The sequence below is a fragment of the Pleurodeles waltl genome, chromosome 4_1 (assembly GCF_031143425.1).
Source record: "Pleurodeles waltl isolate 20211129_DDA chromosome 4_1, aPleWal1.hap1.20221129, whole genome shotgun sequence".
Classification (NCBI taxonomy): Eukaryota; Metazoa; Chordata; class Amphibia; order Caudata; family Salamandridae; genus Pleurodeles; species Pleurodeles waltl.
Genome location: NC_090442.1, coordinates 206,775,148 through 206,788,214, shown reverse-complemented (window position 1 = coordinate 206,788,214; position 13,067 = coordinate 206,775,148). Strand labels below are relative to the sequence as shown.

General features: G+C 42.8%; 1 protein-coding gene across 1 annotated transcript in view; it reads right to left on the bottom strand.

The window, feature by feature from the left end:
• Positions 1 to 13,067, bottom strand: part of LOC138287580 (sodium- and chloride-dependent GABA transporter 2-like) — a 769,612-nt gene that overhangs the window by 225,637 nt on the left and 530,908 nt on the right. Inside the window, exon 7 of the mRNA XM_069228139.1 lies at positions 2,604 to 2,738. Coding sequence (XP_069084240.1) covers positions 2,604 to 2,738 — 135 coding nt within the window. The remainder of the gene's footprint in view (positions 1 to 2,603; positions 2,739 to 13,067) is intronic.

Sequence of the window (13,067 nt, the reverse complement as noted above, 5' to 3'; positions counted from 1 at the left end):
ATCATATCCCTCCTCAACTAAGGTGAGACAGCAGCCCGATCTTCCTCAACTGTTCAGAAGATTTCAACACTGTACCTCACCATACCCTCACCAACAGACTGATCAGCATCGGCATCCAGGGGAACGCCCTCAAGTAGATCGCATTCTTCCTCATAGGAAGAATACAGAGGATCTGCCTGAGACCTTTCACCTCTGAAACAAAGAGCATCATCTGTGGCATACCCCAAGGTTCGTCCCTCAGCCCCACCCTATTTCACACTTACATGACTCCCCTCGCTGACATCAGCAGAACCCATGGACTCAGCATCATATCTGACACTGACGGCACACAATTCATCCTCTTGCTCACGGAGATCCCTCCAGCACAAGAACAAACTTCCGCAATGTTGCGACCAGTGTCGCCAACTGGATGAGAACCAACTGCCTCAAGCTCAACTAATACAAGACAGAAGTACAGATCTTCAGGAAGAACACCTCCCTATGTAACAACAGTTGGTGGTCCTCTGAGCTCGGACCCACACCCACACCTATAGACCACGATCACAACCTCAGCCTCCTCGACATTGGACTCACCATGAAGTGCCAAATCAATGCAGTTGCCTTCTCTTGCTTCTGCATCCTGCTAGCTCTGTAGAATCTTCAGGTGGATCCCCATAAACACCAGAAAGACAGTCACCCAGGCCCTTGTCACCAGCCAGCTAGACTATGTCAAAGCTCTCTACTCCGGCATCTCCACTCAGGTGCTCAAGAGGCTTCAGACCATACAGAATATTGCAGCTAAACTCATACCCAACCTTACCAAACGATCCCATACCACCCCCACCTCAAGAACCTCCACTGACTCCCATTCCAGAAGAGATGCTAGTTCAAGCTCACACACCCCTACAAAGCTTTACATGAACAGCGACCGACCTACATTAACCACTGTGTAAACTTCCATCAACCCACCAGACAAATGCGTTTCTCTGCCCTGAGCCTCACACACACACCTCGCATCCATCTCAGCCTCAGTGGTGGTCGGTCCTTCTCCTACATCACCACCAAGACCTGTAATGACTTGTCCCTCCAGCTACGAACAGCATACTCCCTGGTAGACTTCAAAAGCAGGATCAAGACATGGATCTTTAACTATGACCTGTAAAACCTCAGTGATCCGATATTCTCAGTGGTGATAGAGTTGCGCTATATAAATACAGAATGATTGATCGATTGATTGATCGAAAAAGATTGATCTGTTCTTAGGAGTGGCATGTAATGCACTTGCACAACTCATGGTGAAAAAGTGTCATTCTATAATTCGAGGATCTGGTGTCTAGTCATCTTAGAACGGTAATCTACATGTTCTATTATTCTATTTGAGGTATTTGTGGCATCCTCTTGTCCGTTCTATACACCATACAAACTTGAAACCTACTGGCATTGCTAATTATTATTAATATTCGTAGTGGGGGGAACATGCAAAATATTCCGTTCTTTTTGCACATGCCTGCTCTGTCGGCTGTTATAGAAGGACATACATGACCACATTAGATTTACTTCCTAAGTCTAAATGGACATGATACTTGATAATTTCCTTCTTCCTCTCCCATTTGCAGGCACTGCTGCTCCGTATGGGTGGAGGAGCGTCGCCCTCCCGCCAGCAGCAACCGCTGCAAATCCTTTTACACGGAAAGGATAATAAACTTTGTTTATTATCCTTCCCGTGAAAAAGGGGTGGGGCAATTACGTGCATTGCTGCTGGCACGAAGGAGGCACCCATCTGAAAGAGTTTGGTAACAAGAGCAGCAATTGTGGAATGTATTATTGTTTGTGACCTGAATCACCGCTGCCCCTTGATTTTATACATGCCTGCTGTGGATACAGGACATGACTTCCATGGATTAGCACCAGTTACGATAATTTACGCTTTCAGGTATTGTGAAGAATTGGGGGCAATATATGGCATGATGATATGGATCAGCTTAACTATTTATGAAGTGACATCTGCACGTTTTGAAATAATAACTAAAAGCAATGCTAAGGCTGGAAGTGCCCCAGACAGAATGAGTCAGGATGGCGGCATTTCTCAGCTTTGTGAATGATGGGAAATGGAGTCCTGTTGCATTTTCGAGTTACATTTAGGAGGAAAAAAACATACTTAAACACCTGTGTTTGTGTGTCCTTCAATTACCGGCATTTGAGGAAGGCAAGCTGACGAAACGCGTCATGCTGGGCTAAATGGAGTGAATGGAATGCGAATCCGAGAGTGCCCCAGGCTCTGTAGTGGGGCCATTTGTTTGGATATGAATTACGTGCATTGCTGCTAGCAGGAAGGAGGCACCCATCTGAAAGCGTTTGGAAGAGAAGCAATTGTGAAATATATATATATATACATATATATATATATATACATATATATATATATATATATATATATATATATATATATATATATATATATATATATATATATATATATATGATGCACAGTAAGTTCATTTTCAGAAAGCAATTTCAGAACTCTGGCATATAAGAACCAAAACTGTAGGCAGGCTCAGGATTGCCCGCAAACATCCGAACTCTAGAACACGCAAGAGGTTGTACAAAGTAAGTCTTTCCCTTACCTGGGGGTCCTTGAGTCGGCTCAAGTCTGGGTAAAGGTAGAACTGGACCCCTTGCAGAGCCCCGGGCAGGGTGACACCTCTGATTAAAAGAGCCAGCAGCATCATATAAGGGAAAATAACAGTGAAATATGCAACCTGGGAGATAAAGACAGTAAACCAAGTGTTAGGCAACAATGCAATAAGAAGACTTCAATCAAAAATACATTAATTTCCAAAAACCAGGGCTATCAACAATATTGTTGCCGAGCATTTCTAGATCATTTTGAAAGGCAACTGAGTGGATAGAAGCACTTACTTCTTTTGATGGACGAGCTGAGGCAGCTCAGCTCAAGGCCTGTGCATATCCATAAACCACCCTGGATGGGTGCATACAGAGACAGGACGTGAAGGGTGGTAGAAGAAAAGCATGCAGGGGAATCAAGAGTGGTCAGTCTTGGTGTACGGCTAGCCTAGAAGCAGGCCATTAAGACATTAGTACCCTGCACTTATTTTGCTTCTTGACTGCAATATTCTATGGATCATGTGTGAGAGGTCGGGTGCTATGGGTGTGACTGAGCAGGCAAGCAGCAGAAGGGACACACGTTCATGTAGCAAGAAAGACACACCAAGGCAAGGGTGGAGACAACCATACTGTGGACACTGTCTCATTTATTCACTGCCCTATCAGCCCCCACAGCTGCATGTGGTCACCTGCACTAGGATAAAAATGTTGCTGTTTTACTTAAAGTGGAATTTCATGTTTCGGTACTAAGGGCCAGCTGTATGAAGACTTTTTGTAGTTGCAAAGTTGCAGAATCAAGCTGTTTATGACCCAGAAAGGCCTTTCGGTATGTAAAAAACCCAACTTTCATTTTGGTAACACGTTTCCAAATTACAATTTGGGTTTGCAACTTCATACCAAATCAATATTTAGAAGGGGCATGTTAAGGACGACCCTGCTATGCACTGAATTGGAATAATAGGTATTACTGTTTTTTGACCGAAATATTGTCACAAAACACTGTTTTAAAAATAAATGATAGGTAGTGGTAAGGCATTCTTAAACGGAAAGTGATCCCCGAGGGACCAGTTCCCCTTTGTGAATGTTGACAATTTTTTTTTTTAAGTAGGCAGTAGTCCCAATGACCACGGTTTACTTTTAAAAAACGTGAGTTAAACTTTTTTTTCCATCACATTCCGTTGTCCTCTGAAGCAAATTTACTACATTTAAAAAGTAAAACTTTGCTTTATTTAAAAGCAATGTCAGACATGGTGGACTGCTGACTTCCAATACCACTAACCATGTGATGGCAGCCAATTCTAGTTGTTACCCTTCTCACTAATATTCATGAAGTTGGTTGAATTACAACCGACTAAGATTGAGTATTATGTGAACCGATGTATTAGTTGGTGTCTGATGGTCATCCGATCATTTAAAACTAAACACCACAAGTACTACAAACAATTATGAAGCTAATCAGATGCTAGCTTGCCATTCTGGCAAACCAGGTCATATAAAATCAACTGCGACACTTTCCGTAGAATTCACCCAGGAACAGTGAGATGGAAAGGTCACTTCCGCAAAATGCAAATTTGTTTTAGAAGGCTAATACTGACAATAAAATTGCGCATGTTGAAGCAATGAACTGCAGAACAAAAGTACACCGAAGACAAAATAGGAAAACGGCCCAAACCGTACCAAGGAAGCAACAATGCGAGCCTTTAGTAAGGAAATAGGGACAACAAATGTGTAAAGAGTTTTTTTTAGTATGTCTTCGACCTTTCCAGCATGATCCTGCCTTGAGTCCAAGGGCAAACACACAGAAGTGGGTGGGCCACTGACACCTCTTACTGAAGTCTCCTACTAGGATAATGAAAGTATCTCTTTGTACTGATGTCAAAGCACGCATCCTCACAAAACTACTCCCTAAAAGACAAACGCGGGAGTAAAATGTTTGGAACTTCCAATGCACGCACCACAAACCTCTTCAAAGAAGATTATGCGAGTTTTTGTGAGTTTGTTGTGTAGTAAATGTCAGTCTGCCTGCAGTAGCTCTTAAGCTGTTTCTGGCATAAAGGTACCTCTAAATTGACAAAGTCCAGTCTGTAGTGAGTACTTCCCACAGAGCGCAGGAAGGTACCATTGGAAAAAGCAAAAATCTATGGAACTAAATTCAAAAATGGACCAATCATACCCCCAAAAAGCACAGTTCAGCAATGACGAAACACCATTACGAAAGACCACATTGTAAAAGAGTAGAGCAAAGCCTTTTCTATATAAAGTGAGTAACTTAGATTTACTTTTCTCAGAGACTAGTGTCAGCACTCTTGATTGTGCTCGCTCGAGGTGCTTATTATAGACATTTTGGCCCGTATTTATAGTTTTTTTAGCGCCGCATTTGCGCCGCTTTTTGACGCAAAACGGCGCAAACCTACAAAATACAATGGTATTTTGCAAGTTTGCGCCGTTTTTGCGTCAAAAAACGACGCAAATGCGGCGCAAAAAAAGTATAAATACGGTATTTTGTTTCATTACACATTCTGATTGTGAATTACAGCAATTTGTAGTGCAATACCAGAATATCAAGTCCTAAACACTGTACTCCAAAAATATTGCAGAAAAAATATCTACAAAAAATATTCTGGATCTAAGTATGTGTAGGACAGTATAGATTTGTTTATATCTTCAAACTACACAGATATACTTAATGTAGGAAATTAGTTTATTAGTAGTGAAGGGTGTGAGTCTTTCAGAGTAGTAGGTAGGCAAGTGTCTTTTCATGGGGAAACACATACCCCACTGGAGCATTTTACTTTCTCAGGATAGTAAGGATTACTCAGGGGAGAAGGTTTTTATTTAAAAAAGGAAATGTAACTGAAAAGTCCTTCGCACCGTGGTGAGTAACTTAATAAGTTTATTTATAAATCAGCCCGGGAGGGAGACACACCACAACCGCCGAGGTCTGCCACTCGAATCCTTCTGTCTTTGACAGCGCGTGGCCGTCTACAAGTCACTACATTCTACAGCATGCACTGCTACAGCATGCGCTGTTACCACATTACATGACATGCAAAACATCGGGACATATCACATCCCCCTTTCTCATAATAATATTACAGCAGAAATAACAAGTAAGAAAATACAATATGATATTGCCTAACAAAGTCATTGAAGAAAACAGGTAAGGTAACAAAACATGTTATTGCATAACAAAGTCATTGAATCTCTTGGGCAATTTCAACATTAACTTGTCTCGCACCTCTACTCCAGTATTATCACACTTATTTGACAAAAATTCAGCAACTCCAGATCTGGTGTCTCCATCTATTGAATTTTCTTGTCTAACACAAACTGGAACCTTCACAACCTTCCCATGATTCCACACATTGCCATCAATCAACAACAAAGTATATTTGTACACCTTTCTCACTACCAGAGGCTCTGAAAACATAGACACCCCTTTAGCAGGTTTTCCACCCTTCATGACACAAACCCAGTCACCAACTTTATAATCACCCTGCACCTCATATCCGACAACCTCCTTCCTCTCCACACCTTTAGAGAACATCGCCCTCGGACTTCTACATCTCATGACTTCAAAAGGTGATTTTCCATTCACACTATGGGGAGTTGTGTGGTAAGACCAAATCAAATCTTTTTCTGCCTTCCGCCAATTTATTCTGTTACTGATTGCCAATTGCAATCCCTCCTTCAATATTCTGTTCCACCTTTTCACTAAACCATTGCTTTGTGGATAATAAACCGATGTCCTGATGTGCTCAATGTCATACCTACTCAGAAAGTCATTCAGATAGTTTGACACGAACTGCACTCCGTTGTCAGAATCAATTGTTTCAGGAATTCCTTCTGAATCAAATAAATCCATTAAAAATTCCACTACACACATGGTGTTAACATTCTCCCCAAAGTTCACAACCGGCCACCTAGAATAATAATCCACCACAACCAATGCATATTTTGGAATCTTTCCTAACACATTTAATGGACCCATAATGTCAATGGCTATTTTCTTCCAAGTTCCATCAGACTTGTCAGACTCCACAGGGGAATTCTTAACCGCTTTCTGAGATTTGGCACTCCACACACACAGCACGCATTCCCTAATATGATGCTCCACATCCCTGTCTAAACCGGGCCACCAATACTCAGATCTGACCCGTCTTTTTGTCGCACTCATACCCAGATTACCCTTATGAGCCAATTTCAACACACGTTCCTGCAACACTGATGGAACCACCAAAAGTTTTCCTCTCAACATCACTCCTTTTTCCACACACAATTTCACGCTAACTTGGCTGAAACACTCTGCATCACAAGAAACACGTCCTCTAGATGGGCATCCATGTCGACAATAATTAATCACTTCTTGTAACACGACATCACTCTGAACTTCCCTCACCCAATCCTCATGAGAAATCCTACCCTCTGTCACATTCCCCACATCAACACCAACCATTGCTATAAGGTCATCAGGTTCATCATCTCCTTCCTGATTAGACTGTACAGGAAGTCTAGACAGACAATCTGCTAATACATTTCTCTTTCCTGGAAGATATTCCAATTCATAATTGTACTCCAACATTCTTGCCACCCATCGAGCTATCCTAGGTGTAGCTCCTCCTGCTCCTTTAGTCGAAAACACCTAGATTAGGGGTCGATGATCAGTCCGAATTACAAACTGCATACCCCACACATACCAGCGAAAATGGTTTACACCTCATCAACAAGCTAACACTTCCTTTTCAATTGTAGAATAGTTAATTTCCGCCAAACTCAATGGTCTGGAAGCATACGCAATGGTCACTTCACTACCATCTCTTACCTGGAACCACACCGCACCCAGTCCCACAGAACTGGCATCCGTATTAATGATGATGCTATCCCTGGTGTCAAAAGGCTTAAGGGCTGGTGCTGAGGCAATCTGTTTTTCCAAGAAACAGAACTCCGTTTCACATACATCACTCCACACAAACCGTTCTTTCAAACACAACACTTTCTTATGTGTTTAGTCTTGACAGCAGACATGGGAAAACATTTTTGAGTAATACTCTGCCAGTCCCAAAAATGCTTACTGGCAGGAGACAAAGCATTTTCTATTGCATCCACCAAATTAGACTTAGGGGAGATCCCTTCTTTGCTTATCCAATGACCCAAATATTCTACTCCAGGCACACTTATCTTACATTGTTCCAATTTAATTGTCAAACCATTCTCTCTCAAAACACCCAGAACTCTATTCATCGTACTATCATGCTTGGCTTGATCCACTCCGAACACCAAAATATCATCCTGAAAATACGTGACGCAAGAAATATTATTCAACAAATGATGCATTACTCTTTGGAATACAGATGATGCTGACGTCAAACCAAAAGGCATGTGTTTAAACCTGTAAGCCCTCTCTGGAGTAATGAATGACGTCAACGCACGTGACTCTGGATGCAACTTTATTTGGTGGTACGCAGATGATGAATCCAACATGTAAAACACACTTGCCCCTCTCACCATGGACAAACTATCACCAATATTCGGTAAGGGATGCCTGTCTACCCAGATTGCAGCGTTCAAATCACGAAGTTCAACACACAAACGTATATCCCCATTAGGTTTCTTAGCAATCACCAAAGAAGCCAACCACTCAGACGCTTCAATTTCCTCAATCACGTCTTGCTCACACAACCTAGATAACTCTTACCGCAATTTTTCCCTTACCACTATAGGCACGGGACATGGTTTATGAGCCATAGGAACAGCATTCTGCTTCAATACAATCTTATGTCTAAACCCTTTCAGTTTTCCTAACCTCTTACTAAATTCTTACAGAAATTATTCTACAAAATTGGCATTTTGAACATTGTGTATATTTGAACGTGACCCCAAAACTTGATCCGGATGATTCGGATCAAGAATGATACCAAGATCCTTCGGCTGCGGCCAGCCCAAAAGATTAGTGCCCTCCTCCACAAAATAAACCTTGGAAGTTACTGCTGTACCTTGGAACTCCAGTGAGGCCTCCATATATTCCACCAGCTCAATTGGTTTGTTACCATAAGCCACTAACCGTACATCCGGTGGTTTAATTACATGCTTTGGAAATTAAGACATATTTTCTTTCCCAAACAGGGTATATCTTACCCCTGAATCAACCATCACAAACATATCCACACCATCAATCTTAACAATGCAATGCGGACCACTAGTACTCACACTTCCCACATCTACCACCTGCAATATAAATTGTTGGCCAGCCACATCCTCACTATCACTTTCCACTGAATTAATCATCCCTTTACTTTTCCTCACATCCATCTGCCTAACCTTGCACACTCTAGCAAAATGTCCCTTAGATTTACACTTTCTGCAAACTTGGCCAATAGCAGCACAACACGTGTCAGTCGCAATGTGTCCCTGCAGTCCACATTTGAAACAAATTAAATCATTTATCCCATCCAATTTAGTGAAACCAGCAGGTTGATCCATATTCCTAAGCTTAGAACCCTCTGCACTAATGGAACTCACAGCTCCCGGAGCAGTGGACAGCTCTTTCAAACCCTCATTTGTTATTTCAACTCTTTTAATTATGTCTAAAGCCTTTTGTAGTGTCAAGTCCTCTGTATTCAACAATTTCTCTTGAATCTTCTTATCGTTCACTTTTAAAACCAATTGGTCTCTCAACATTTCATCCTGGAAATTTCTATAGCTGCACGTAGTTGCCAAAACCCTCAACCCCGCTACATGACTCTCAACCGATTCTCCAGGTAACTGACTTCTCTTCAAACATTTGAATCGCTCCACAACAACATTCTTTTTCTTTCCAAAATTGGCGTCCAATTGTTCCATTGCAATTCCATATTCATCACTATCCTGATCCTCCTCCTCATCTGGATACGGGAAATGTTTCAAAATACGTCTTCCTATCACTCCCAAGCAAGGTTTTAGCATAGCCAATTTCCTAGATGCTGCAAATATATCTCTGCCCACAGCCAAAACATAGGCTTCAAAACCTTCTTTCCAGTCTTCCCACGGTGCAATTAGTTTGCCAGGAGTGTTGGCGCAGTAAACATTCCATCACTGCACTCATGGGATAAAATCGTCACTGTTATTCAAAATGGAAGTAACACAGAGTATATCAGACTAGAGTAATCAAATCAAAGAAATAATACAACAAAATGATACACCACAGTGGTTGTCCTAATTGTCCAAACAACACTTGAATGTAACAAAACAAATGCTTTGGAATGATCCCACAAAGAAATTATCACATATCCATTGCTGTAGTAGAGTAGTAGAGTCACTTTACAGTGCTTGACGAATACTGGAAGTAGAAAAGACTTCTCTGTTGCTTCTTTGCCTGTCTGTTGCTTGGAAACAGCCCAGAGCTGCAAGCAGTGCCGGATGCACACAAAAATGTTGAGGCTCCTGCTGTTACTTAGCAACCGCCATAAGCTAATAAAGCTTAGGCCTCCTTAGCTTAAGCCAAATTGAATTTTTCAGCACACAAATAAAGAGGAAAAAGCCTCCATTGATTCTTTTTGTGCAGGAAGGTGTCCCTTCCTGCACAGAAACAATCCTGTCTGTGACAAAAGCCTCCTTGCACCATGGTCAAGTGTGCCTCTGTGAGTGTTAGGCAACCCATTGTGCACCAGCACTGGGTAAGAGGCCAGAAATGTGCTTTATCTTGTAGATACAGCACACTTCTGCCCTTTCCCTCTTGTGCAGGGCAACACAGCAAGATCACTTGCTGTGCTGCTCTGCACCAGGGTCATGTACATTTGCCCCATAGTGTTCAGTGCTCTATATGTAAATGTGTATATAGTGACATCTGTTGAGCATGAAGCTAGGGTAGAGGGCAGCAAAGTGCTTATTCCATGAAGGTATTGGTGTGCCATTTGTTTGAAAGCCAACCCTCACATTTCTCTAATGATTGGAAAAATCCTAAACATTATAGTATTGGCCCTGAACTCTGTATAGGGCACTACGGGGAGAAATAGAGAGAGAGAGAGAGAGAGAGAGAGAGAGGTGCAGACTTGATGGTACGTCTCGGGCGCAACAAGCATGAGTCAGATAGACAACTTATCATGGATCTCACTTCTATATGAAAGGCAAGAGGAACAGTAGGTACAATGAGAGGAGTAATACATAGTCACAAAGTAAATAAACAAATTCTAAGTAACTTATCTGTTAGAAATGGGGTCTTTGGTTGACAGTCAGGTTACCCCCTGTTCAAGCAAGGACACTCACTCTAGTCAGGGTAAAAGAGAATCACCCTCAGCTAACCCCTGCTTACCCCCTTGGTAGTTTGGCAGAGCAGTAGGCTTAACTTCAGAGTGCTAGGTGTAAAGTATTTGTACTAACACACACAGTAACTTAATGAAAACACTACAAAGTGACTCAACACCAGTTAAGAAAAATAGGGAATATTTATCTAAACAAAACAAGACCAAAACGACAAAAATCCGACATACACAAGTCAAGTTATGACTTTTTAAAGATTAAACTAAAAAATAGCGCTTAGAAACACAAAATGCTTCGATGAGGAGGTAACACGGCATCGAGATGGAGTCGTTCCCAAAAAGCCAAAACCAGCGGCGCTGGACACAGAGTTGCGTAGACCCCCAAATACAGTACATTTGGCGAACAGTGAAAACAAGCTTATGCGCAAAATCGGGGATTGCGGCGTCTGTGCAAAATGTTGAATCCGCGCACTTCGAGCAGCATAGGTCACGACGTGGTGCGGCGACTTCCACAGAGTCACGGACTTCAGCGGGGCTGCAGCGGTGTCGGGCCCGCGAAGGCTGTCGCGTTCCAGCGAAGATCACGGAATCGGTAGCAGGCGGCGTCACCGGATTCAGCAGCAGCGTCGGTCCGAAGTTGTCTGAAGTCGATTTCCTTGGATTGCCACCAGCTTTCCTTTCAAGGGCCCAGGGACTGGATAGGGCACCACTTGTCAGGGGAGGAGTCACTCCAGAGACCCCAGGTGCTGGCAGACAGTCTATGCTGTCCCTGAGACTTCAAACAACAGGAGGCAAGCTCTAAATCAAGCCCTTGGAGATTTCTTCACAAGATGGAAGGCACACAAAGTCCAGTCTTTGCCCTCTTACTGTGGCAGAAGCAGCAACTGCAGGATAGCTCCACAAAGCACAGTCACAGGCAGGGCAGCACTTCTCCTCAGTTCTTCAGCTCTTCTCCAGGCAGAGGTTCCTCTTGATGTCCAGAAGTGATCTAAAGTCTGTGGTTTTGGGTGCCCTTCTTATACCCAATTTCTCCTTCGAAGTAGGCCTACTTCAATGTAAAGTCTCTTTTAAATGTGAAATCCTGCCTTTCCCAGGCCAGGCCCCAGACACTCACTAGGGGGTCGGAGATGGCATTGTGTGAGGACAGGCACAGCCCTTTCAGGTGTAAGTGACCACTCCTCCCCTCCCTCTTAGCACAGATGGCTCATCAGGAAATGCAGACTACACCCCAGCTCCCTTTGTGTCACTGTCTAGTGTGAGGTGCAACCAGCACAACTGTCAAACTGACCCAGACAGGGAATCCACAAACAGGCAGAGTCACAGAAATGGTATGAGCAAGAAAATGCTCACTTTCTAAAAGTGGCATTTTCAAAAACACAATCTTAAAATCAACTTTACAAAAAGATGTATTTTTAAATTGTGAGCTCAGAGACCCCACACTCCACATGTCCATCCGCTCCCAAAGTGAATCTACACTTTAATCAGATTTAAAGGTAGAACACATGTTAATCTATGAGAGGGACATGCCTTGCAACAGTGAAAAACAAATTTAGCAATATTTCACTGTCAGGACATATAAAACACATTACTATATGTCCCACCTTAACCATACACTGCACCCAGCCCTTGGGGCTACCTAGGGCCTAGCTTAGGGGTGCCTTACATGTAAGAAAAGAGAAAGTTTAGGCCTGGCAAGTGGGTACACTTGCCAAGTCTAATTTACAGTTAAAACTGCACACACAGACACGGCAATGGCAGGTCTGAGACATGATTACAGAGCTACTTATGTGGGTGGCACAACCAGTGCTGCAGGCCCACTAGTAGCATTTGATTTACAGGCCCTGGCACCTCTAGTGCACTTTACTAGGGACTTACTAGTAAATCAAATATGCCAATCATGGATAAACCAATCAACAATACAATTTACACAGAGAGCATATGCACTTCAGCACTGGTTAGCAGCGGTAAAGTGCTCAGAGTTCAAAAACCAACAGCAACCGGTCCGAAAAAATAGGAGGCAGGAGGCAAAAAGATTGGGGATGACCCTGCATATGAAAAAAAGTCCAACACGACCCCCTACCAGCCTAAAGCCAGGGGAGAACAATCAATACCTTGATGTACTTCCTTGATTGGGGCCATAGAACAAGGACCCAGGCCCACAACAGCAGGGGCATGTTCCAGTTCTACGCCTTCCTGACTCCAGTTGGATCCCTCTGTCCATACTCTGAG